The sequence below is a fragment of the Scyliorhinus canicula genome, chromosome 5, assembly GCF_902713615.1.
Source record: "Scyliorhinus canicula chromosome 5, sScyCan1.1, whole genome shotgun sequence".
Taxonomy (NCBI): domain Eukaryota; kingdom Metazoa; phylum Chordata; class Chondrichthyes; order Carcharhiniformes; family Scyliorhinidae; genus Scyliorhinus; species Scyliorhinus canicula.
Window position 1 is genome coordinate 14,384,231 of NC_052150.1, and position 22,724 is coordinate 14,406,954.

The 22,724-nt window shown below is 51.4% G+C and overlaps 1 protein-coding gene across 10 annotated transcripts in view; it reads right to left on the bottom strand.

Moving 5' to 3' along the window:
- Nucleotides 1–11,146: 11,146 nt before the first annotated feature.
- Nucleotides 11,147–22,724, bottom strand: part of rreb1a (ras responsive element binding protein 1a) — a 233,955-nt gene continuing 222,377 nt past the window's right edge. For 9 of the 10 annotated variants that reach the window (XM_038796625.1, XM_038796626.1, XM_038796624.1 and 6 more), the window contains 3 exons: nucleotides 21,165–21,329; nucleotides 19,156–19,923; nucleotides 11,147–12,500 (listed from right to left, as the gene is read on the bottom strand). In XM_038796625.1, coding sequence (XP_038652553.1) covers nucleotides 11,968–12,500; nucleotides 19,156–19,923; nucleotides 21,165–21,329 — 1,466 coding nt within the window. In that variant the 3' untranslated portion in view covers nucleotides 11,147–11,967. The remainder of the gene's footprint in view (nucleotides 12,501–19,155; nucleotides 19,924–21,164; nucleotides 21,330–22,724) is intronic. The other variant, XM_038796629.1, reaches the window with a different exon arrangement.

Genomic DNA, 22,724 nt, shown 5'->3' on the forward strand with positions numbered 1-22,724 from the left:
GAACTGGGTTCAACTAACCACCTGAACTAGGTTCAACTAACCACCTGGACTGGGTTAAACTAACCACCTGAACTGGGTTCAACTAACCAACTGAACTGGGTTCAATTCACTATCTGTACTAGCTTCAACTAACCACCTGAACTGGGTTTAGCTAACCACCTGAACTAGGTTCAACTAACCACCTAAACTGGGTTCAACTAACCAACTGAATTGGGTTCAATTCACCGTCAGTACTAGGTTCAACTAACCACCTGAACTGGGTTTAGCTAACCACCTGAACTAGGTTCAACTAACCACCTGAACTGTTTTCAACTAACCACCTGAACTGGGTTCAATTCACTGTCTGTACTGGGTTCAACTAACCAACTGAACTGGGTTCAATTCACTATCTGTACTAGCTTCAACTAACCACCTGAACTGGGTTCAACTAACCACCTGAACTAGGTTCAACTAACCACCTGAACTAGGTTCAACTAACCACCTGAACTGGGTTCAACTAACCACCTGAACTGGGTTCAATTCACCACATGTACTGGGTTTAATTCACTGTCTGTACTCGGTTCAACTAACCACCTGTCCTAGATTCGATTCACAGCCTGTACTGGGTTCGATTCACAGCCTGTACTGGGTTCTATTCACAGCCTGTACTGGGCTCAATTCACAGCCTGTACTGGGTTCTATTCACAGCCTGTATTGGGCTCAATTCACAGCCTGTACTGGGTTCTACTCACAGCCTGTACTGGGTTCTATTCACAGCCTGTATTGGGCTCAATTCACAGCCTGTACTGGGCTCAATTCACAGCCTGTACTGGGTTCTACTCACAGCCTGTACTGGGTTCTATTCACAGCCTGTACTGGGTTCGATTCACAGCCTGTACTGGGCTCAATTCACAGCCTGTACTGGGCTCAATTCACAGCCTGTACTGGGCTCAATTCACAGCCTGTACTGGGCTCAATTCACAGCCTGTACTCGGCTCAATTCACAGCCTGTACTGGGCTCAATTCACAGCCTGTATTGGGCTCAATTCACAGCCTGTACTGGGTTCAATTCACAGCCTGTACTGGGTTCTATTCACAGCCTGTACTGGGCTCAATTCACAGCCTGTACTGGGCTCAATTCACAGCCTGTACTGGGTTCAATTCACAGCCAGTACTGGGTTCTATTCACAGCCTGTATTGGGCTCAATTCACAGCCTGTACCGGGTTCAATTCACAGCCTGCACTGGGTTCAATTCACAGCCTGTACTGGGTTAAATTCACAGCCTGTATTGGGCTCAATTCACAGCCTGTACTGGGTTCGATTCACAGCCAGTACTGGGTTCAATTCACAGTCTGTACTGGGTTCAATTCGCTGTCTGTACTGGGCTCAATTCACAGCCTGTACTGGGTTCAACTAACCACCTAAACTGGGTTTAGCTAACCACCTGAACTAGGTTCAACTAACCACCTGAACTGGGTTCAACTAACCACCTGAATTAGGTTCAACTAACCACCTGAACTGGGTTCAACTAACCACCTGAACTGGGTTCAACTAACCAACTGAACTGGGTTCAATTCACTATCTGTACTAGCTTCAACTAACCACCTGAACTGGGTTTAGCTAACCACCTGAACTAGGTTCAACTAACCACCTGAACTGGGTTCAACTAACCACCTAAACAGGGTTCAACTAACCACCTGAACTGGGTTCAATTCACCGTCAGTACTAGGTTCAGCTAACCACCTGAACTGGGTTCAATTCACCGTCAGTACTAGGTTCAGCTAACCACCTGAACTGGGTTTAGCTAACCACCTGAACTAGGTTCAACTAACCACCTGAACTGTTTTCAACTAACCACCTGAACTGGGTTCAATTCACTGTCTGTACTAGGTTCAACTAACCAACTGAACTGGGTTCAATTCACTATCTGTACTAGCTTCAACTAACCACCTGAACTGGGTTCAACTAACCACCTGAACTAGGTTCAACTAACCACCTGAACTGGGTTCAACTAACCACCTGAACTGGGTTCAATTCACCACATGTACTGGGTTTAATTCACTGTCTGTACTCGGTTCAACTAACCACCTGTCCTAGATTTGATTCACAGCCTGTACTGGGTTCAATTCACAGCCTGTATTGGGTTCGATTCACAGCCTGTACTGGGTTCAATTCACAGCCTGTATTGGGTTCGATTCACAGCCTGTACTGGGCTCGATTCACAGCCTGTATTGGGTTCAATTCACAGCCTGTATTGGGTTCGATTCACAGCCTGTACTGGGCTCGATTCACAGCCTGTACTGGGCTCGATTCACAGCCTGTATTGGGTTCAATTCACAGCCTGTATTGGGTTCAATTCACAGCCTGTATTGGGTTCGATTCACAGCCTGTACTCGGTTCAACTAACCACCTGTCCTAGATTCGATTCACAGCCTGTACTGGGTTCGATTCACAGCCTGTACTGGGTTCTATTCACAGCCTGTACTGGGCTCAGTTCACAGCCTGTACTGGGTTCGATTCACAGCCTGTACTGGGTTCTATTCACAGCCTGTATTGGGCTCAATTCACAGCCTGTACTGGGTTCGATTCACCACCTGTACTGGGCTCAATTCACAGCCTGTACTGGGCTCAATTCACAGCCTGTACTGGGTTCAATTCACAGCCTGTACTGGGTTCTATTCACAGCCTGTATTGGGCTCAATTCACAGTCTGTACTGGGTTCTATTCACAGCCTGTATTGGGCTCAATTCACAGCCTGTACTGGGTTCGATTCACCACCTGTACTGGGCTCAATTCACAGCCTGTACTGGGCTCAATTCACAGCCTGTACTGGGTTCAATTCACAGCCTGTACTGGGTTCAATTCACAGCCTGTACTGGGTTCAATTCACAGCCTGTATTGGGCTCAATTCACAGCCTGTACTGGGTTCAATTCACAGCCTGTACTGGGTTCAATTCACATCCTGTATTGGGCTCAATTCACAGCCTGTACTGGGTTCAATTCACAGCCTGTATTGGGCTCAATTCACAGCCTGTACCGGGTTCGATTCACAGCCTGTACTGGGTTCAATTCACAGCCTGTATTGGGCTCAATTCACAGCCTGTACTGGGTTCAATTCACAGCCTGTACTGGGTTCAATTCACAGCCTGTATTGGGCTCAATTCACAGCCTGTACTGGGTTCAATTCACAGCCTGTACCGGGTTCGATTCACATACGTGTCACATACCCAGTTGGTAATTCCCTGGTTTCCCCCCTTCTTAAAAAGTAGAGTGACGTGTGCAATTTTCCAATCCAGAGGGACTACACCTGAATCTAGAGAACTCTGGGAGATTATAGTTAGTGCAGGGGTTTCCCTGCCTGTGTCGAGGGCAGCTGAGTCAGAGGTAATGAAGCCACGTCAGGAAGGGGTAGTCAGCGGGGTGTAGCCAGGGGGCAGTGAGGGCAGTCGGGATGAAGTGGGGGGTGTAGTTGGTTTGTTCATTGGGAGATTAGCGGTGTAAATTCGCTTCACATGATTCCAAGTGCAGGGCAATGTCCAACGCAAATTTGACCTTTCTGGGTAATTCCCATGCAATCATCAATCCTGACTTGGGAAATCCCGATTGGAGGGGGTTGGGGGGTGGGGGGGGGGGGGGCGGTGAAGTGGCGAGTATCCCCAGCACATCCTTGGAGTAACCCCCACTCAGCATCCTGGATCTTGGTCGTTATGAGCCCTTTTGTGATGTTCTCGGTTCCCTTGGTAAGAATGGCTTTGATGTGTCAACAAAGAACATCAAGCTATGTTAATTAACAAAGCTAATTTATTAACACTGCTTAAACTAGATTCGAACGTCTCCTTAAGTACAAAGGTTGCTATATAAACTATGCTATAACTGCACCTACAGAACTCCACAACACACAACTTCTCTCACACCTAAACACCTTCTCCCTGAATCAAAGGTGTCACGTGATCGACGTGACTGCTCTTGATCACCATCTGGTGGTGAGATGTATTCACATGAAATTATTAACCCTTCATCTCCCATACAATATCCACATTGTTACACCTTTCAGGGGATGAAATCTGCCATCCTTACCCGGTCTGGCCTGTGTGTGACTCCAGACCCCCAGCAATGTATTCGACTCTTAACCGGCCCCTCTGAAATGGCCGAAGGCGACGCTCGGTATACACTGGGGCCAGGCCAGTGAAGCACACATCGCAAAGACGAGAAAAATAATCCTTCAAACCAAGCAGGCTAAAGGTCAGGGGAGGGCATTGCTTTTCCAGACGAACGTCCCATTCCTTCCCATTAGACTGATGCTTGGGGGCATCAGTCAAAAAATTGCAACGCAGCAGCTTCGCTGCCAAGTTCTCAACTCCCAGCCGGCAGAATGTCTGGGTCGCCACAGTAACCAACCCACGCAAGAAAAACAGAACTATACCTGCGACAGGGCAGCTCTGAAACAATGGGCAATCACAAAGCGTGGTGGGCCATTGCTCCCTAACCTTCGCGCCTCTATTCTGAAAGGATTGCTCACTGGCCAAAGATCCTCCAATCAATAAGCAGCAGTACGAAGCGGGATTTTCCATGTTGCATTCCTTTTGATTTTAGAATTGGTAATTCATTGACGGGAGAGATTTCATCCTGAGCACAATACTGGTGGGGTTTGTACGGTTACAACGCACGGATGTTAACTTCTCAGGGGCTGGTTTAGCTCACTGGGCTAAATCGCTGGCTTTTAAAGCAGACCAAGCAGGCCAGCAGCACGCTTCAATTCCCGTACCAGCCTCCCCGGACAGGTGCCGGAATGTGGCGACTAGGGGCTTTTCACAGTAACTTCATTGAAGCCTACTCGTGACAATAAGCGATTTTCATTTCATTTTCATTCCCTTACCCTTTTCCCCCTTTCACATCAGTAGGGGGGGAGTTAGAAGGAAGAGGAGTCCTTTGAGGCCACTTTGCCATTCAATGAGATCAGGGCGGATCTCCGACTTCCACAACATTTCCCTATGACATATAGACATGTTCTATATGTTCTATACATATGGATGATAAGGGAATAGTGTAGGTGGGCTTTAGAGTGGTTTCACAGGTCGGCGCAACATCGAGGGCCGAAGGGCCTGTACTGCGCTGTAATCTTCTATGTTCTGCACTACCCGCAGAGCTGTTGATGTTTTTAACACCAGGTTAAAGTCCAACATGTTCGTTTCAAACACTAGCTTTCGGAGCACTGCTCCTTCCTCAGGTGAATGAAGACGTATGTTCATTCACCTGAGGAAGGAGCAGTGCTCCGAAAGCTAGTGTTTGAAACAAACCTGTTGGACTTTAACCTGGTGCTGTAAGACTTCTTACTGAGCTCACTCCAGTCCAACGCCGGCATCTCCACTTCACAGTGCTTTTTTTTTAATAAACAATTTTATTGAGGTAGTTTTTGGCTTTATAAACAGTTACAGACATCATCAGAAAGAAAGGAAAAAAGGCAAAAATGTGCAAACATCCACGTACTTTCAATACTTCCATCGTAACATATTGCACAAGCCCGCTCCCCTCCCACCGGTACTACCCGCCATATTTTCCCTCCTACTCTACTCTACCCCCCCTCCCCCTCCCCCCCCCACCGGTACTACCCGCCATATTTTCCCTCCTACTCTACTCTACCCCCCCCCCCCTCCCCCTCCCCCCCCACCCCCCTGCTGACGCTCACTCTCCCGCAAAGAAGTTAATAAATGGTTGCCACCTCCGGGTGAACCCCTGCACAGATCCCCTCAAGGCGAACTTAATTTTTTCCATCCCCAGGAAACTCGACATGTCCGCAAGCCACCACTCAGTCTTCGGGGGCTTTGAGTCCCTCCACGCCAATAATATTCGTCGCCGGGCTATCAGGGAAGCAAAGGCCAAAACATCGGCCTCTTTCTCCCCCTGGACGCCCGGGTCTTCCGAAATCCCCAAAAATTGCCACCCCTGGACTCATCACCACGCTTGTTTTTAGCACCTGGGACATGACCCCCGCAAATCCCTCCCAGTACCCCCTCAGCTCAGGGCATGCCCAAAACATGTGAACATGGTTCGCTGGTCCTCCCGCGCACCTAGCGCATTTGTCCTCTATCCCAAAAAATTTGCTCATCCGAGCCACCGTCATATGGGCCCGGTGAACGACCTTAAATTGGATCAGCCCGAGCCTAGCACATGTCGCGGTCGAATTTACCCTACTCAGGGCCTCTGCCCACAGCCCATCCTCCATTTCCCCGCCTAGCTCCTCCTCCCATTTAAGTTTCAGTTCCTCCGTCTGGGACCCTTCCTCCCTCATAAGCACCTTATATATACCCGAGACTCTGCCCTCCCCTTCTTCCCTCCTAGAGACTATTCTGTCTAGGATCCCCATTGGCGGGAGGCACGGGAAAGATGGGACCTGTCTACGAACAAAGTCCCGCAACTGTAGGTATCTAAAATCATTTCCCCTTACCAACCCAAATTTCTCCTCCAAGCTCCTCAAACATGCGAAGCTCCCTTCCAGGAACATATCACCCACCCTTCCCGCCCCTGCTCGCCGCCATACTCGGAACCCCCCATCCATACTGCCGGGGGCAAACCGATGGTTGTCGCAGATTGGCGCCCAGGCAGACGCCCCCATCTCCCCCACATGCCTCCTCCACTGGCCCCATATCCGCAGGGTCGCCACCACTACCGGGCTGGTGATGTACTTGGCCGGCGGCAGCGGTAGAGGAGCCGTGACCAGGGCTGCCAAGCTGGAGCCCCTGCACGAAGCCGCCTCCACCCGCTCCCAAATAGACCCCGTACCCACCATCCACTTCCTTATCATAGCGGTGTTGGCCGCCCAGTAATAATTGATCAGACTCGGCAAAGCCAGCCCTCCCTCGCTGCGGTTCCTCTCCAACATTGCCTTCTTCACCCGCGGGGATTTTCCCGCCCAGACAAAGCTCATGATCAGCCCGTTAACTCTTTTGAAGAAGGACTGTGGGATAAAGATCGGGAGGCACTGAAAAATAAACAAAAATCTAGGGAGGATTGTCATCTTTACAGTCTGCACCCTCCCTGCCAGCGACAGCGGGAGTGCATCCCATCTCCGAAACTCTCCCTTCATTTGCTCCACCACCCTGGCCAAATTTAACTTATGCAGCCTGCCCCAGTCTCGTGCCACCTGGATTCACAAATATCGGAAATTTTCCTCAACCAGCCTAAACGGTAGCCCTCTCAATCTGTTCTCCTGGCCCCTTGCCTGGACCACAAACATTTCACTCTTGACCGTATTTAATTTGTATCCTGAGAACTGGCCGAACTCCCTCAGCATTCCCAGTATAGTTCCCATCCCGGCCACTGGGTCCGACACGTACAGGAGCAGGTCGTCTGCATAAAGAGAAACCCTGTGCACAATGCTTTTTAACATTTCACCTGTATCGATCTGGGATCTCAGTCCTGAACATACTCAACGGCTGAATTTCACAATCCTCTGGGGGATTCTCTAGTCCCGCCGGCAGCATCGCACCCCCCCCCCCCCCCCTCCCACCCACCACCCTGCGGGTTGCCCGGCACCGTGGCGAGGTTTCAATGGCAATTTCCATTGAGCAGAGAATCGCACCGCCAACCAACAGCGTGCCGAGGAGAGACCAGAGAATCCAACCCTGTACGTTTGAATGGGATCTCCTCTTATTCTTCTCAACTCCAGTGACTAAAGGCCCAGTCTATTTAATCTTTCCTCACAGGACAGGACAATCCCTCAGGGCGGGATTTACCGACCGACCCACCGTGAATATTCCGGCGGCGGAGGCAGCCCGCCAGTGCCATCTACCGATCCCGCTGTTGTCAACGGGATTTCCCATCGCGATGACTACAGCACTCGTCGCCGGGAAACCCATGTGCCACCACGGGACCGGAATATCCTGTCGGTGTGGGCCACTGGTAAATCCTGCCCTCCATCTCGGGAATTAATTTAGGGAACCTTTGTTGCGCTCCTTCTATAGCAAGTATCAGGGGCAGGATTCTCCCAGCCCCGGGCCGGGGAATCCCCGCGAACGGACCGCGCCGCCCCGACGCCGGCACGCGATTATCCACAGAGCGGAGAATCGGCGGCATTGGCGCCGGCGTGGTTGGCACGGCGCCGGTCGTGGTCTGCTCTCCGCGGCTGGCCCGCCGATTCTCCGGCTCGGCTGGACCGAGTGGCCGTAAGAAAAGAGCCGAGTCCCGCCGGCGGCGTTCTAACCAGCTCTGGGCCGGCGTGACCTCGGCATTGAAGGGTCGGGTGTCGGCCTATGGGTTGGGGGGGGGGGGGAGGGTTCGACCCGATCAGGGCCCACCAATCGGCGGGCCGCCTTTGTGGCTGGGGGCCTCCTTTCCTACCCGCCGGCCCACGTAGTCCTGCGCCATATTGCGTCGGGGGCGGCACATTAAAGGAGGCCACTGCGCATGTGCGCGTTGGCGCCGGCGCCAATTAGAGTTCATCACTTCTCGACCTTTTGCCCAAGATTAAATGTAGTAGCCTCTTGGCTCAGATCTGGTCTGTCTCCCTGGTGGGGACCATGAATTGGATTCAATTTGAATTTGTTGTTGGTTTTTGGAGCAGGCGGGGAGCTGGATTGGGAGTTCGCCCCTGTTCACACTCTGAGCCCTGGTTTTGTAACTCAGAAAAAGTAATAGGATTAGAGTTCGGGAACATGCATTAATCCCGCCCAAATAAAATGATGCCGCAAATGCATGCCGGCTGATTCGGAGCTTGCAGTGAGGATCGGTACAAAGCCGGCAGTACTGGATCTGCCTCTTTCCAGCAACACCTCTATTCAGTTCCATTACAATCAATACTATTGTATCCCTGATGGTGAACGATAGAACTGGAGCCCATCTTCACACACTTACGTGCATCTATTTACAGAGGCACATGTCACAAGCATGCAGCTCCAAACCCATAAAGCAATTTCAGTCTGCTCCTGTATTTTCATTCTTTCCTGAGATGTGGGTGTCACTGGCAAGTCCGGCATTTGCTGCCCATCCCTAACTGCCCTTGAACTGAGTGGCTTAACGGGTTATTTCAGAGGGAAGTTGAGTCAACCGCATTGCTGCGGGTCTAGATTCAGGAGTAGGACAGACCAAGTAGACACCAGATTTCCTTCCCTAAAGGACATTTATGAACCAGATGGGTTTTTCATGGTCATCATTACCGAGACTAAGGGCAGCACAGTGGCGCAGTGGTTAGCACTGGGACTGCGGCGCTGAGGACTCGGGTTCGAATCCCGGCCCTGGGTCACTGCCCATGTGGAGTTTGCACATTCTCCCCGTGTCTGCGTTGGTTTAACCCCCACAACCCAAATATGTGCAGGGTAGGTGGATTGGCCACGCTAAGTTGCCCTTTAAAAGGGCAGCACGGTGGCGCAGTGGGTTAGCATTGCTGCCTCACGGCGCCGTGGTCCCAGGTTCGATCCCGGCTCTGGGTCACTGTCCGTGCGAAGTTTGCACATTCTCCCCGTGTCTGCGTGGGTTTCGCCCCCCACAACCCAAAGATGTGTTGGCTAAGTGGATTGGCTATGCTAAATTGTCCCTTAATTTAAAAAAAATATTGGGTATTCTAAATTTATAAAAAGAGAGAGAAAAAATCATTACCGAGACTAGCTTTATGTTCCCGATTTGTTCGCCGAATTGAAATTCCACCAGCCGCCGGAGTGGGATTTGAACCCACATTAGCATTAGGCTGCGGTCCTCTGGATGACTAGTCCAGTGACATTACCGCCACACGGCCGTCACATATAAGAGCACGTGCGAATCCGCAATTACTGCTGCCTACCTCCCGCGTACACTGAATTCAAACACGATTGAAAGACAGCATTACATATCGGACGCTGCGGGGGTGTCGATCTAACAGTGCATGTTTTAACGCCACCACATGGGACGTGCCTATAAACCTAAACGGTGTGCCTGAAAAGTTTCAAGCGGTGATCCAGGCACGGCACATCGCGCCTTTGCTCTGTTACTATGGGACGGTTGTGCATCAGAAGAAGCAGGTAGGTGAGGGGGTCAGTGCAAGTGGAAACGCCTGCTGTATCTTCCTGACCACGGTGTATGAACAAACGGAATGATACAGCAAATAAGAAAAGCTCAAGTATATCATTTTATTGCTTAGATGGTTTGATACAGAACAGTTTTAAATCTTGCATTGGAAGTAAGTACCAAAACTCTGTGATTCTCTGTTCATGTGACCTACACCAGATGTGTATACAATCTTTAGCAGCAGTTACCATTCCCTTTAAGAAGCAAAATATGGGATTTTTTTTTTTTAAATGGTTTTCTGGATTAATGCATTACTTTTTTTTTTCCTTTTAATTTTAATCCCCCCCCCCCCCCCCCCTCCATTAAAGTTTTATTTATTCCTTCTTGAAAATAGACAATAATTCACTAAACAAACCTCTGGTAATAAAAAGCTCTTTAATCTCGGTGCGGTGAAAAGTGACTGTTTCGCCTTTTGTGTGTTTTCTTTTTTGAACAAGCCGTAAACCAACGATCATCTTTTCTTTCACAGCCAAGTGCTTCATGTAGTGATCGGAGTTTGGAACTAGAAAGAAATTTAGTTGATGCAAATTCTTTTTTGTTTTAAAAAGCCCTGAGAGACAGTTCGAAGTACAAATAAATTGATGAACAAATTAGTTCCACATGCAACCTAACCTAAGATTCACCCATAACCCAGCACAAAATGATTTTCTCTTTTTCACAGTTTTTGAAAAGAAAACAAAAACAGATTTTGCTTCAGTTAGACAACAACAAAAAAAACCTCACTAATAGAAGATTCAATGCGAGGAGGCCATACACACTACTACTTGCTGAGTACAGACAGATACTAAATAAAGCTTTAAATCAATAGTGATTATTGCTAGTACACAGTCCAGCTTAATGCCGGGAGATTTTTTTTTTTCCCTCCTTGCTACAAGTTCTGCATTATATAGTTGATTAATGGCTGCTCCCCCCAGGACATTGGGTATTAAACCATGGAGAGCAAATTCGTAAAAAAAAAAAAATCTTAACTTTTGTTTTTTTCTTTGCATTGAAATTCATACAGGTACAAGATTTAACGAAAAGGAAAGCTTTGTCTCCGAATTAATTTTGCCGCAGTCCATTTTCCTGTTTCCAGTCAAAACAACCTCTGATGCTCAATAAGCGACAGGGGGTGGGGGGGGGGGGGGGGGGGGGGGGGGGGGGGGGGAAACTGAGCAGAAGCCATCTTGGATTTTCACAGACAGTGGCAAACAAGTTCCACCTTAATCAGAATACATCTTGAAAGACCAAATTACAAAAAAAAAAACACAAGACTGCACTGATGCGCACGCATAAATGGAGAACAAAATCATATCTGTTTTTTTTGCAAAAAGAAACAAAAATAAAAATAAAAGCTATGATTGCTATTTTGCCCCTACATTTGTTACTTATGCATGAACAACTTGCCCAGAGATTGTCAGTCAGTGTGATTGATCACCGTAAGGCCTTTGTGGAAGACTTAGTGCAGTAGTTCCTCATTCAGAGTCCGAGCACAGTCTATATACCAAGTGCATTTTGATGCCCCGTCATTACGTGTTACTTGTCTTAAAAATCAACTTTAAAATAAAAACTCATCACAAGGGAATTCGAAAGTCCCCCCCCCCCCGCAAAGATTGTTCGAAAAAAGAAAGGCTAGCTCTTGTTGTCGCATTTATTCTGAAAGGACTTGTCCAGCACTTTTGAACAGAAGTTTGGACGTGCACAGCGATCAGGTCGTAAGGCACTTGGAAGATGCAACACGCAGTCTGGAAGAGTTGTGCTGGGTTTCTCATACTCCAGCGTCGCTTAAGGCGTTCTGTAGCACCAGAGCTAAAGAGAAAAACCATTCGCACACAGACAGATTAGAACAATTCACCGCAGTAGCCTCGCTCTGCTGGGTGCGCTTTGAAGACACGGGAGGGGGAGGGTCAAATTCCGAAGTACTGTGGCACAGCTCACAAGCAACAAAAGCTCCGGTTCCTTGGGGAGTGGCGTTATTCCACTCCGAGTAGGCGTGGGGCTGACTCCACCGAGCTGAGGACGTGGTTCATTGGCGACCCGCTGCGGATCGCCAGCAGGTTCTGGATGATGTCCGAGGGGCCGGCGGAGTCCGCCAGCACCTTTTCCGAGCTTTTTAGCGATGCTTGGTCATTGCCCTGAAGGAGGAAGGTGCCCTGCCGCACTCCGTTGACCGCCGCCGGGAGGTGGAGGTTGCTGTCCGGGTCCACGGATTTGCCGCCTGTCTGGTTGGGCGACTGGCTCGCCGTGGCAGTCAAAGGGCTCCCCGCCAGGCTGAGTGGCGGAGGGGAGTCATTGCTGACACTGGTGACCGTCTCGCTCTCGTTGTCCGACTGCTGGTCGCAGCTCTCGCTGTCGTCGTCTCCCTTGGACAGATCATCGTCATTCTCGCCTCTGTGGTGCCGCTTGGTCACCTTGACTCCTTTCTGGTGGATACGCTGATGTCGGACGAGGCTGTGCTTCAGGGTGAAGGTCCTCTCACAGGTCAAGCATTTATAAGGCCTCTCACCTGAAAGAAAACCAGGGGGAAAAGTTACTTTTCAAGTCAATGTGATGGTCACCAATGGTAGCACACTAACATTTTGAGGAGTTTCCATTGACAGAACAACCCTGTGTGCCAATGGGACTTTCCAAATAGCAGAAAGATCAGCTTACCTCACCCCGTACAAGGTGCCAGGTGAACATGAGGTATTTAGCTGCAGAAAGGGGCAGAGAAAGTAGCTGCCCTCTGTTACATATCTGCCCCTTTAATGTGGTACAATAAGGATTGCCAGCGATTAGAATTGACTGCCAGCACGGAATCATCAGCAACGTTAGGAATCACTTCAACATAATATAAGCAGGATCAAGGGGCCAAAAGACCTACTCCTGATTCTGGTTTGTGTGTGTGTGTGTGTGTGTGTGTGTGTGTGTGTATATATATATATATACCTCCAAGATTTACTGTCACAGAATCCCAAATGGCTCAGCTGATTCGGGAGTTGCCATCTTGGAAGTTGGCTGGGAGGCAGGGCAGGCCGTAAAATCAGGAGCCACGGCAACGGTGCCATGCCCACCTCCTCTCCACCTGGTGTTTTACTAACGTCAGGAAGTAGCCACACCATGTGGTGAACCCACATTTCTGCAGGTTGAGGGGGGGTCCCTAATCTTCAATTAATGCCATTTCCGCCCCTCCCCCCCCAATCCAAAACCAATCCTAGCCAACTCCTGCCCTTACCCTCACCCTAGCCCCAGAAGAGCCCCGAACAATTGTGGGTCTCTGGACCCGTAGCTTCTTTTTAAAAAATTATAAATTTAGAGTCCCCAATTCATTTTTTCCAATTAAGGGGCAATTTAGCGTGGCCAATCCACCTACTCTGCACATCTTTGGGTTGTGGGGGCAAAACCCACGCAAACACAGGGAGAACGTGCAAACTCCACACGGACAGTGACCCAGAGCCGGGATCAAACCTGGGACCTCAGCGCCGTGAGACAGGAATGCTAACCCACTGTGCCACCGTGCTGCCCAGACCTGTAGCTTCTTGATGTTGGAAATGGTCTGTAGTCCCAGGGGTGACCACCTTTCGCAGTGGCGCTACTGAGACTCGAGAGTTGCAGACCATTTGATTGATGGGTGTTTCCCAGAAGTGGGACTTCCTCTCAGTGTGGAGATGGTGGGGAGGGGAAGAGGGGGAAGGGGGGGATATGACCCTTAAATTGTTGCGGGTCAGGAGATGGAGGCGGGGACAAATGTCCAGTTTTAAGGTTCAAAGGTTGAAACTTTGATTCCAGTCTGAGTTGGGTCAATATGATTGGCTCAGCTAGCCTTGGCCCCCGGAGATGCAAAGTCAGGTTCTAGCCCTTGCTTTTCGCTCTGTTAGACTCGCTGGAGAATGCGTGTGTGTGTCAACGGGAAGGCGGAGGAGGACTGACTCCAGCTATAATACACTCCAGGGTGAAACTGGAGTACTGACACTCTCAGGAGTACTCTTCACCACTATTTAAAATTTAAAAATCGCCCCCTCACCCACCCCAACGCAGTTCCATTGGGAGCCCAGGACAATGGACATTATTACTTGGTTCACTAGACGCTGGTCAGGCCTCTATGATTTGAGAATGCGGATGTCACTCAGGAACGGGGCACTCTGAGCTAAAACATACAGGTGTTGTCCGAGTGCAGCCACTCGAGCAGCTGCAGGCTGTGTAAGCAGACAGTTTTCACAGTCCGCTTGTCGATCGCTGCGGCGGTACCAGCTTCACATTCTGTTCGCTGACTTGTCCCAAAATGTCTCACAGGAAGGCAGCACGCTGGCGCAGTGGGTTAGCCCTGCTGCCTCACGGCGCCGAGGTCCCAGGTTCGAATCCCGGCTCTGGGTCACTGTCCGTGTGGAGTTTGAACATTCTCCCCGTGTCTGCGTGGGTTTCGCCCCCACAACCCAAAGATGTGCGCGGTAGGTGGATTGGCCATGCTAAATTGCCCCTTAATAGGAAAAAAATAAGTGGGTACTCTAAATTTATATTTTTTTAAATGTCTCTCAGGCGTTGGGCTAGATCTCCCCCCCCCCCCCCCCCCCCCCCCGCCCCCCCCCCCCCCCCCCCCCAACGGTATTCGGGGCCTCGATGTCAGGGTCCAATCTGCGTAATTTGCTGTCTGCACGCCCTCCCCAGAGGCGCCTCATGCTCGGCGCCAGGCGGCCCGTGATGCTGTCGGGCCCAATCAGAGGGCCGGCAACTCTGGAAACTCCACCGGGAGATGTGTGAGTTGCTGCTGAGGCAGGTGTTTGCCTCGAGATGGAGGCAAACGTTGAAGTAAAAATATTTCAATGGGGCTGGTGGGTGAAAGGTGGGGGGGGGGGGGGGGGGGGGAGGATACCCCTCCGATGGAATTGTGAGAGTCACAATTCTGCGCTTGCAGCCCTGTTGCTGGGGATCGGAGCCTCCGTTTCCATGGGAACGGGGAGGCCGCTTTCATTGAGTTGGTGGCTCCACAGTCTATAAATGTCACCCTTAATTAGAGCCTCAACAATGTTAATTGGCTGCCTGCCCCTGAGAGCAGAAGAATATTAAAAAATGGGAAGGGTGGGCCACTTGGCCCCTTTAGCCTGTATTTCACCAGGATCATGGATGGTCCGATTGTGGACGTAACTCCACTTTCCTGTTTGTTCCCCATAACCCTCGACTCTCTAGTCAGTCAAACGTTTGTCCAGCTGAGCCTGAATATATTCAACGCCCCGACCTCCACTGCTCCCCCCCCCCCCCCCCCCCCCCCCCCCTCCCCCTGTTGCCTCAGGACAATTGCACCTGAGTTGTGATGTGCTCCTCAAAGGCTGCCTGCCCCAGGACCATGAAGCTGTTAGCTGTCCTCTTGGTGCATCTAATTTGCAGCACTGTTCATGGTATCACGTCATACCTAAAGCGCAGAAGAGGCCATTCAGCCCATCTACTCTGCACCGGCCCTCTGAAAGACCACTCTACCTAGCCCCACTCCCCCGCCATATCCCCGTAGACCCACCTAACCTTTTGGACACTATGAGAAATTTAGCGTGGCCATTCCACCTAGCCTGCTCACCTTTGGACTGTGGGAAGAAACCGGAGCACCCGGAGGAAACCCACGCAGACACCGGGAGAGCGTGCAGACTCCACACAGTCACCCAAGGCCAGAATCAATCCCGGGTCCCCGGAGCGGCGAGGCAGAAGTGCTAACCACCATGCCGCCTTATTCTGTAGGCAGTTATTTTTTAAAAAATTAACAAGCCAATCCGGTCTGGCCTGATTATCATTTGAATTTTGTCCCCATTTAAGATGGCATCACATCATTATGAGTTTTGTCCACTTGTGGCTACCATACACTCATGTACCAACAGAGGGAGTCTGTTAGGAAGAGTACTAAAGGATTCAGGTTTAACAGCTGGTGCAGTTTGAATTCAAAATGTCTCTGGCTGAATATTTAACTCTTTCTGTCCCACTGAACTTCAAACAAACCATCTCCTCGGCTAGAATTTTATACCACCGCTGCTGTCTCCCCCCCCCGGCAGCACGGGGCATAAAATCAGGTGGCATGGCCATCATTCCTCCTGCCTACCTGTCCGCTGGAATTCCAACAACGGTAGGTGAGGTGTTTTGTAACTCATTGTCCATACCATTTCCAGGGCATTGATAAACCGGAAATGTAGAATCGTAGAATCCCTACAGTACAAAACGAGGCCATTCGGCCCATCGAGTTTGCACCGACCATCTAAAAGAGCACCCTACCTCGGCCCACTCCCCCACCCTATCCCCGCAACCCCATAACCCCACCTAACCTGCACATCCCTGGACACGAAGGGGCAAATTAGCATGGTCAATCCACCTAACCCGCACACCTTTGGACTGTGGGAGGACACCGGAGCAGACGCAGTCACCCAAGGCCGGAATTGAACCCCAGTCCCTGGTTGCTCCCTTAACCCACCCCCTCAGCCACTTTCTCATCCACAAGAATCACTGGATTAATAATTGGCACTAAACAACCCCACCTCCCTCCCGCGACCCCCCCTCCCCCCTCTTGATGTGAGACAGAGGAACTGTTTGCACTGATCCCAAAACACTTCAATGTTGTGGGAAATAAAGTTAGCAAACAGCTAATGGCCTGCCGCGTCGTTAGCAGGGAAAAGAATTTTAACAAGCGCCATACCCTCCCCCCCCCAAACCAATGCTCTCCAGCTGTGTGGAACACATGGAACATTCTGGAACGTGCGAGTGCTTGAGTCAGATTCGCAGTGTCAACTCATCTTCTCATTTTCTCAATGAAGTGGTGAAGTGAAAATTGGCAAAGAGCCGTCTGTTTCCCAGCTCCAGCATATTAAACATTGAAGTAAATTTGCACGTCTGCCGAAACACTGAACTAAACCTCGGTCAGCCTCGGTCACAAGGACGGGAGGTCCTTCTCCTTTTGCTTTAAGCTTCAGTCGCTTTTGTTTCCAGACAGCTAGTCAGATGCGAGTTTTAGTCTGTTTGAAGCACAACGTCCTTCACTTTGGATAGTCCGAGGTGTAAGCTCCCTCCCTCTTCCCGGACTTATGGCGGAAGAGGGAAACCACCCGACAGACGGAGAGAAAAGGTGCTGAGGGAATGTGAGAGTGAGTTTGAATGTTGCCCTGCTCACCATATCATATACAGAGATCAGGGGCGACATTCTCCGACCCCACGCAGGCCACACAGATTCGGAGAATCGCCCGGGGCCGGCGAAAATCCCGCCCCCGCCGTGGCAGAAATTCTCCGTCACCTGGGAGTTGGCGGGGGCAGGAATCACCCCACGCCAATCGGCGAGCCCCCTGCGGCGATTCTCCGGCCCGCTATGGGCCGAAGTCCCGCCGCTGGGAGGCCTCTCCCGCGGCCGAGGTTTGAACCACCTCTGGTGGCGGTGGGATCGGCGGCGCGAGCGGGCCCCCGGGGGGGGCACGGGGCGATCGGACCCCGGGGGGTGCCCCCACGGTGGCCAGGCCCGCGATCGGGGCCCACCGATTGGCAGGCGGGCCAGTGCCGTGGGGGCACTCTTTTTCGTCCGTCGCCACCACGGCCTCCACCATGGCGGAGGTGGAAGAGAATCCCCCAGCGCGCAGGCGCCGGTGGTGACGTCAGTGGCAGCGGCAGCTGACGTCACCACCGGCGCATGCGCGAACCGGTGAAGACCTTTCGGCCAGCCCGGGCGTCAAAGGCCACTGGCGCCGGTTTTGCCGCCAGTCGGCGTGGTGCCAACCGCTCCGGCGCGGGCCTAGCCCCCTCAGGTGCGGAGAATTCCGCACCTTTAGGGAGGCCTGACGCCGGAGTGGTCGGCGCCACTCCCCTACACCGAGACCCCCCACCCCGCCGGGTAGGGGAGAATCCCGCCCCAGAAATGTGAGAGTTTACATCTCAGGAAAGGTTTGACAGGTTGGGTCGCTTCTGTGTTGAAAAGAAAATGTCCGGGGAGGGGGGGGGGGGGGGCGCGACCTAATTGTGTTTTTTTTTGAATTACGGAAGCTTTTGACGGAATGGATACAGAGAGAATATCTCCGCTTGTGGGGGAAGAACTTAACTCGAGGCCATCAGTGTAAAATAGTCGCCAAGAAATGCAATAGGGAATTCAGAGGAAACCAAGAATCATAGAATCCCTCCAGTGCAGGAGGAGGCCATTCAGCCCAACAAGTCTGCACCTACCCTCTGAAAGAGAACCCTACCTAGGCCCACTCCCCGCCCTATCCCAGTAATCCCGCCTAACCTATGGACACCAAGGAGCAATTTTGGACTGTGGGAGGAAACCGGAGCACCCGGAGGAAACCCAGGCAGACACGGGGAGAACGTGCAGACTCCACTCAGACAGTGACCCGAGGCCGGAAGCGGACCCGGGTCCCTGGCGCTGTGAGGCAACAGTGCTAACCACTGCACCACCGCCAAGAGTGGTGCGAATGTGGAACTCGCTCCCGTAGGGAGTGGCCGAAGAGATTAGTACAGGTCCATTTAGAGTTATCTAAAGGGCAGCTAGACAAGTCTTTAAGGGAGAAGGGAATAGAGGACTAGAATGACAGACTTACAGGCTCGAGTGGGGTATAAACACCAACATGGACAGGCTAGGCCGAATGGCTTGTTCCTTTGCTGCATATCCTACGAGAGATGAAAGTTAAAAGCAGCCCCAGTGTCAGCAAGCTAGCTTCATCTCTTTAAAATATCTGCTCCCCTCCACCCTAGTCTGGAGGATTGTGTCTGTCAAATTGCTGGATTCTATCTTCCCATAAAAGGCATCGAGCTGTAAAGAGGAACCAGAGAGCAGGCAACATGTCTGAAAAGCTAATATCAGCACAGGGGCAAATTGAGGGCCTCGCCTCAAAGTGCTGCAACTTTGCAGGAATCCCAGAAACATTCACTGACCTATTCCTGATAGGATCTCCTGCCCTGCACGCAGCTGCACCCGCACGCTGGGCTGTGTCCGTCAATTCCTGATTATCCAGTTATCACGACAGCATAAAACTGGCTTATGTGACAGAATTGGGTAAATACTTGAACTGGAAGCGTTTACAGGGGAAAGAGCAAGGGTGGTGGGACTAACTGGATAGCTCTTTCAAAGAGCTAGCACAGGCATAATGGGCTGAACGCCCCCCCCCTCCCCCCTCTGTATGGTAAGATTCTAGAAAATTGATCATTTGAACTGTGAAAGGCGACAATCTCCTTACCAGTGTGCGACCTCATGTGACGCGTCAGATCCTGAAGAGACCAGAACCGCTTGTTGCACACGATGCAGATTTTCTTCCTCTTGTCCGCTTTCGTTGAGCTGTTGCCCACCGCCTTCTTGAGGTCGTGCTGCTCGGTGGGCACCTCGCCGGCGCTGTGCTCGCTCTCCTGACTGCTGCCCGCTTTGCTGATGCTCTCCGCCGCCTTGTCTGTGCGGCTGGGCTGCAGCCCGTCCCCCAGCGGTGCCTCACCTTTGACCTTCGACCCCTCTGGGCACTCGACCGCCTGTTCATGACTGCCAGCGGCCTCCGGAGCCGCCACCGCCTCCCTGCTGGCCACGCTCCTCGGGCCCCGCCTTCCGCCCTTGCCATCCCTGCGGTGCTCGCAGGCGTGAGCCTTCCTGTGACGTGCCAAGGTGGCGGCATACTTGAAGGTTTTCCCGCAGACGGTGCAGGTGTTCCGCCCCTCTTGCTGCACGCCGGCGTCACCGCCACTCGGGGTCTGGCCCCCCAGCTTGAAGTCTATGAGCTTACTGGCAAAGTTGAGGTCCAGGCTCTTGTTACTCTGAGCGTCCTCCTCGGCTTCTTCCTCCAGCTTCCTGTCCTTTCTCCTGCCTCCCCCTGCACACTCCTCCAGCAGCTCCGCTTTGGGCTCGCCCGGGCCTGCTGCCCCATCAGCATGCGGCCGCTCTGTCGCGCTGGGCGAGGGGCAAGTTGGCGTCGCTGATGGTGCTGTTGCGGGTCCTGCCGCCTCCGATTCGGAATGGTTACCTGGGGGAGCGGGTCACACACACACACACATGCACAAGTCAGCAAATGATTGGCCACCAACAGGAACAAAGCAAAAAATTCCAGAAGAGGCGGCCTGGGCGGTGCATCAAGCCCGGTGATGTTTAAAGCAACGGCCTTTGCTCAGGTGTCACGGATAGTGCCTTCACCTCTCAGGAACAATTTCATACACTATTGATGCACAGAACAACAACACGACCAGTTTAATTATCATGCGTTAATGCCAAGGTAAATAACAGAATCACATCTATACACCACACAACTCAAGGCAGGTCAATCCCTCTAATCAAATCCCACTGAAACTAAGCGGTTTTTACAAGTTAGCGTGTCTTGGCGCCCTGCCTTTGTGATTCCTGTATCTCTGTGCATCAAGGCAGAGTAGTCTTGAACATGCTCATGAATACTGGACCTCAGAGAAAGGAGCCATCAGGAGAAGTAAACGTGCCCTCGTAACAAGAGTTGTGACTGGCGGGGACGGGTTACGTCCATCATTTTGTTATTCCGCAATTTAGACAGGGGAGATAAATGGCACCAAAGGTCTGGGCTGAGATATACCTGGGCTTTTTAATGCTTTGACAAAGGGTCACCGCACTCGAAACGCTCTGTTCTCTCCCTACAGATGCTGAGATTTTCCAGCATTTTCTTTTTGGTTATTCAATGCAACTGTTTGGTTAGATTTGCAGCCACCACCGTTTAAAGGGAATCTGACTTTGTGTAGAAAAAAAAAGCGTTTGGCATTTTTTTTGGGGGGGGGGTGGGCAGGGGGGGGGGGGGGGGGGGGGGTTGTTTTGTTTGCAAAAGGGGACAGAACCGTGCACTGCTGTGTCGGAGGAACCTCTTTACCAGTGAAGCGATTGGCAAAAGAATTCTGACACGATGGACTGTGAGACTGTCAACAAACAAAATAAACCACCCGGCAAAGGTCCCCCCACGGCCCTGCCACCCTCCCCTCAATCGGGAATTCTAGCCAATGTAGTTGGAAGAGAGGCTTTTCCTCTCTTTCTCTCTCTCTCCTATCTCTGGACTGTTTGCTTTTGCAGACACTGCTGACCCCTTGCTGTGGCCAAGCCCGACTGCATCTTTACAAGAGCTGGGCCAGCACTCCTTTACCAGCCCCCCCCCCCCCCCCCAGCCATTAGCAGCTCACTGACTGGAACAGACTCCCTCCCTCCCTCTCTCTCTCTCTCTCTAACTTTCTCTCTCTCTCTTGCTCTGATAGTTACCTGTGCTTTCCAGGGGCTTTGCAGCAGTTGCTTTGGATCTGGCAATCAGGCCATTTCTTCGCAGTGATCGGTTGGCGACACCATGCTTGCGCAAGAGGTGGCGTTCACAGTTAGATTTGGTGGAAAAGTAAGCGTCACATTTAGGACAGGGGTAGGGCTTCTGACCTTTTTTTAAAACAAAAAAGTAAAACAAAAAAAACAAAAAAGGTAGCTATTTATGCAGTTCTTGACAATCGCATTGTCTTATAGATTAAACAAAAAGAAAACGCCAATCGAGTGGTGTTTAAACAGTATCTACAATATTCCCAAATGAATAGCATGCCATCTTTTAGCCCCCCCCCCCCCCCCCCAAAGATAAGCCCCCCTCCCCTCAACATAACACATTTGAACTGGCTGTAACCTGCTGCTACAGGGGTTTGTAGTTCGATCAATGAGTAACGTGACCTACACAGGCCCTGGGTTACTCCCCAATGCAATGTGCATACCTCTGTAGTAACAGTTGTAAACTGCTCCACTAAAATCAAGCACCAATGGGAGAAACAAAACCTACAGGACTGAGGAGAATTTTTTTTAAAAAGGGGATAGGTCCTGGCTACATCATCCCCATGGAATGGGAATGGGATGGGAATGGGAGCGGGTCTCAGAATGAATTGGAGACCTGTGTCGGATATTCCTCAGTCAGACCCAATGTGGTGATGGGGGTGCTGTTAACAAACAGAACGGTTTGCGATACCTTCGCGCCAGGTTTGTCCGCCCCGTGCTCAATGTTTTGGTTTCAGACCTGTGGGGGGGGGGGGGGGGGGGGGGGGGGGTAAACGCTCCCGTTCAAGCAAGCAGCCGGATTTCGGAGCTGGAGACATTCCGGAGCTTGAGACAGCTTTGGCTGACTTGGTAGGCTACTGATGTCAAACTATACGGTTCCAACCTAATCTTATGTTCTTAGTGGGAATTTTTTTTAAAAAAAACATCTACATCCACCCGCCGTCCCCTGGGTCTGGCATCGCAAAGCTATCTGAGCAGCGCAGGGGCAAAATACAGTCTACCGGGACAAGTCATTGGGGAAAAGTTTTTACCCCCGCCCCACCTCCCAAAACCAAAAGATGGCATTCGTTTGAAACTGAAGCTCCTTTCTCTAGAATGGCCAACCAACACAGAAGGCCATTCTCCTCATGATGTAAGAACATACAGTGCCGGAGGAGGCCATTCGGCCCATCGAGTCTGCACCGCCTATCCCCGTAACCCAATAACCCCTCCTAACCTTTTTGGACACGAAGGGCAATTTATCACGGCCGATCCGCCTAACCTGCCCGTCTTTGGACTGTGGGAGGAAACCGGAGCACCCGGAGGAAACCCACGCAGACACGGGGAGAACGTGCAGACTCCGCACAGACAGGCGGGGAATCGAACCTGGGACCCTGGAGCTGTGAAGCCACAGTGCTAGCCACTTGTGCTACCGTGTCATGCACCCGACCAAACTCTCCACAAACACACAAATTACTGTGGATCCTTCAAATCTGAATGATTAGCATCTCATGTGGAAGGCCCATTTCGATCCCAAAT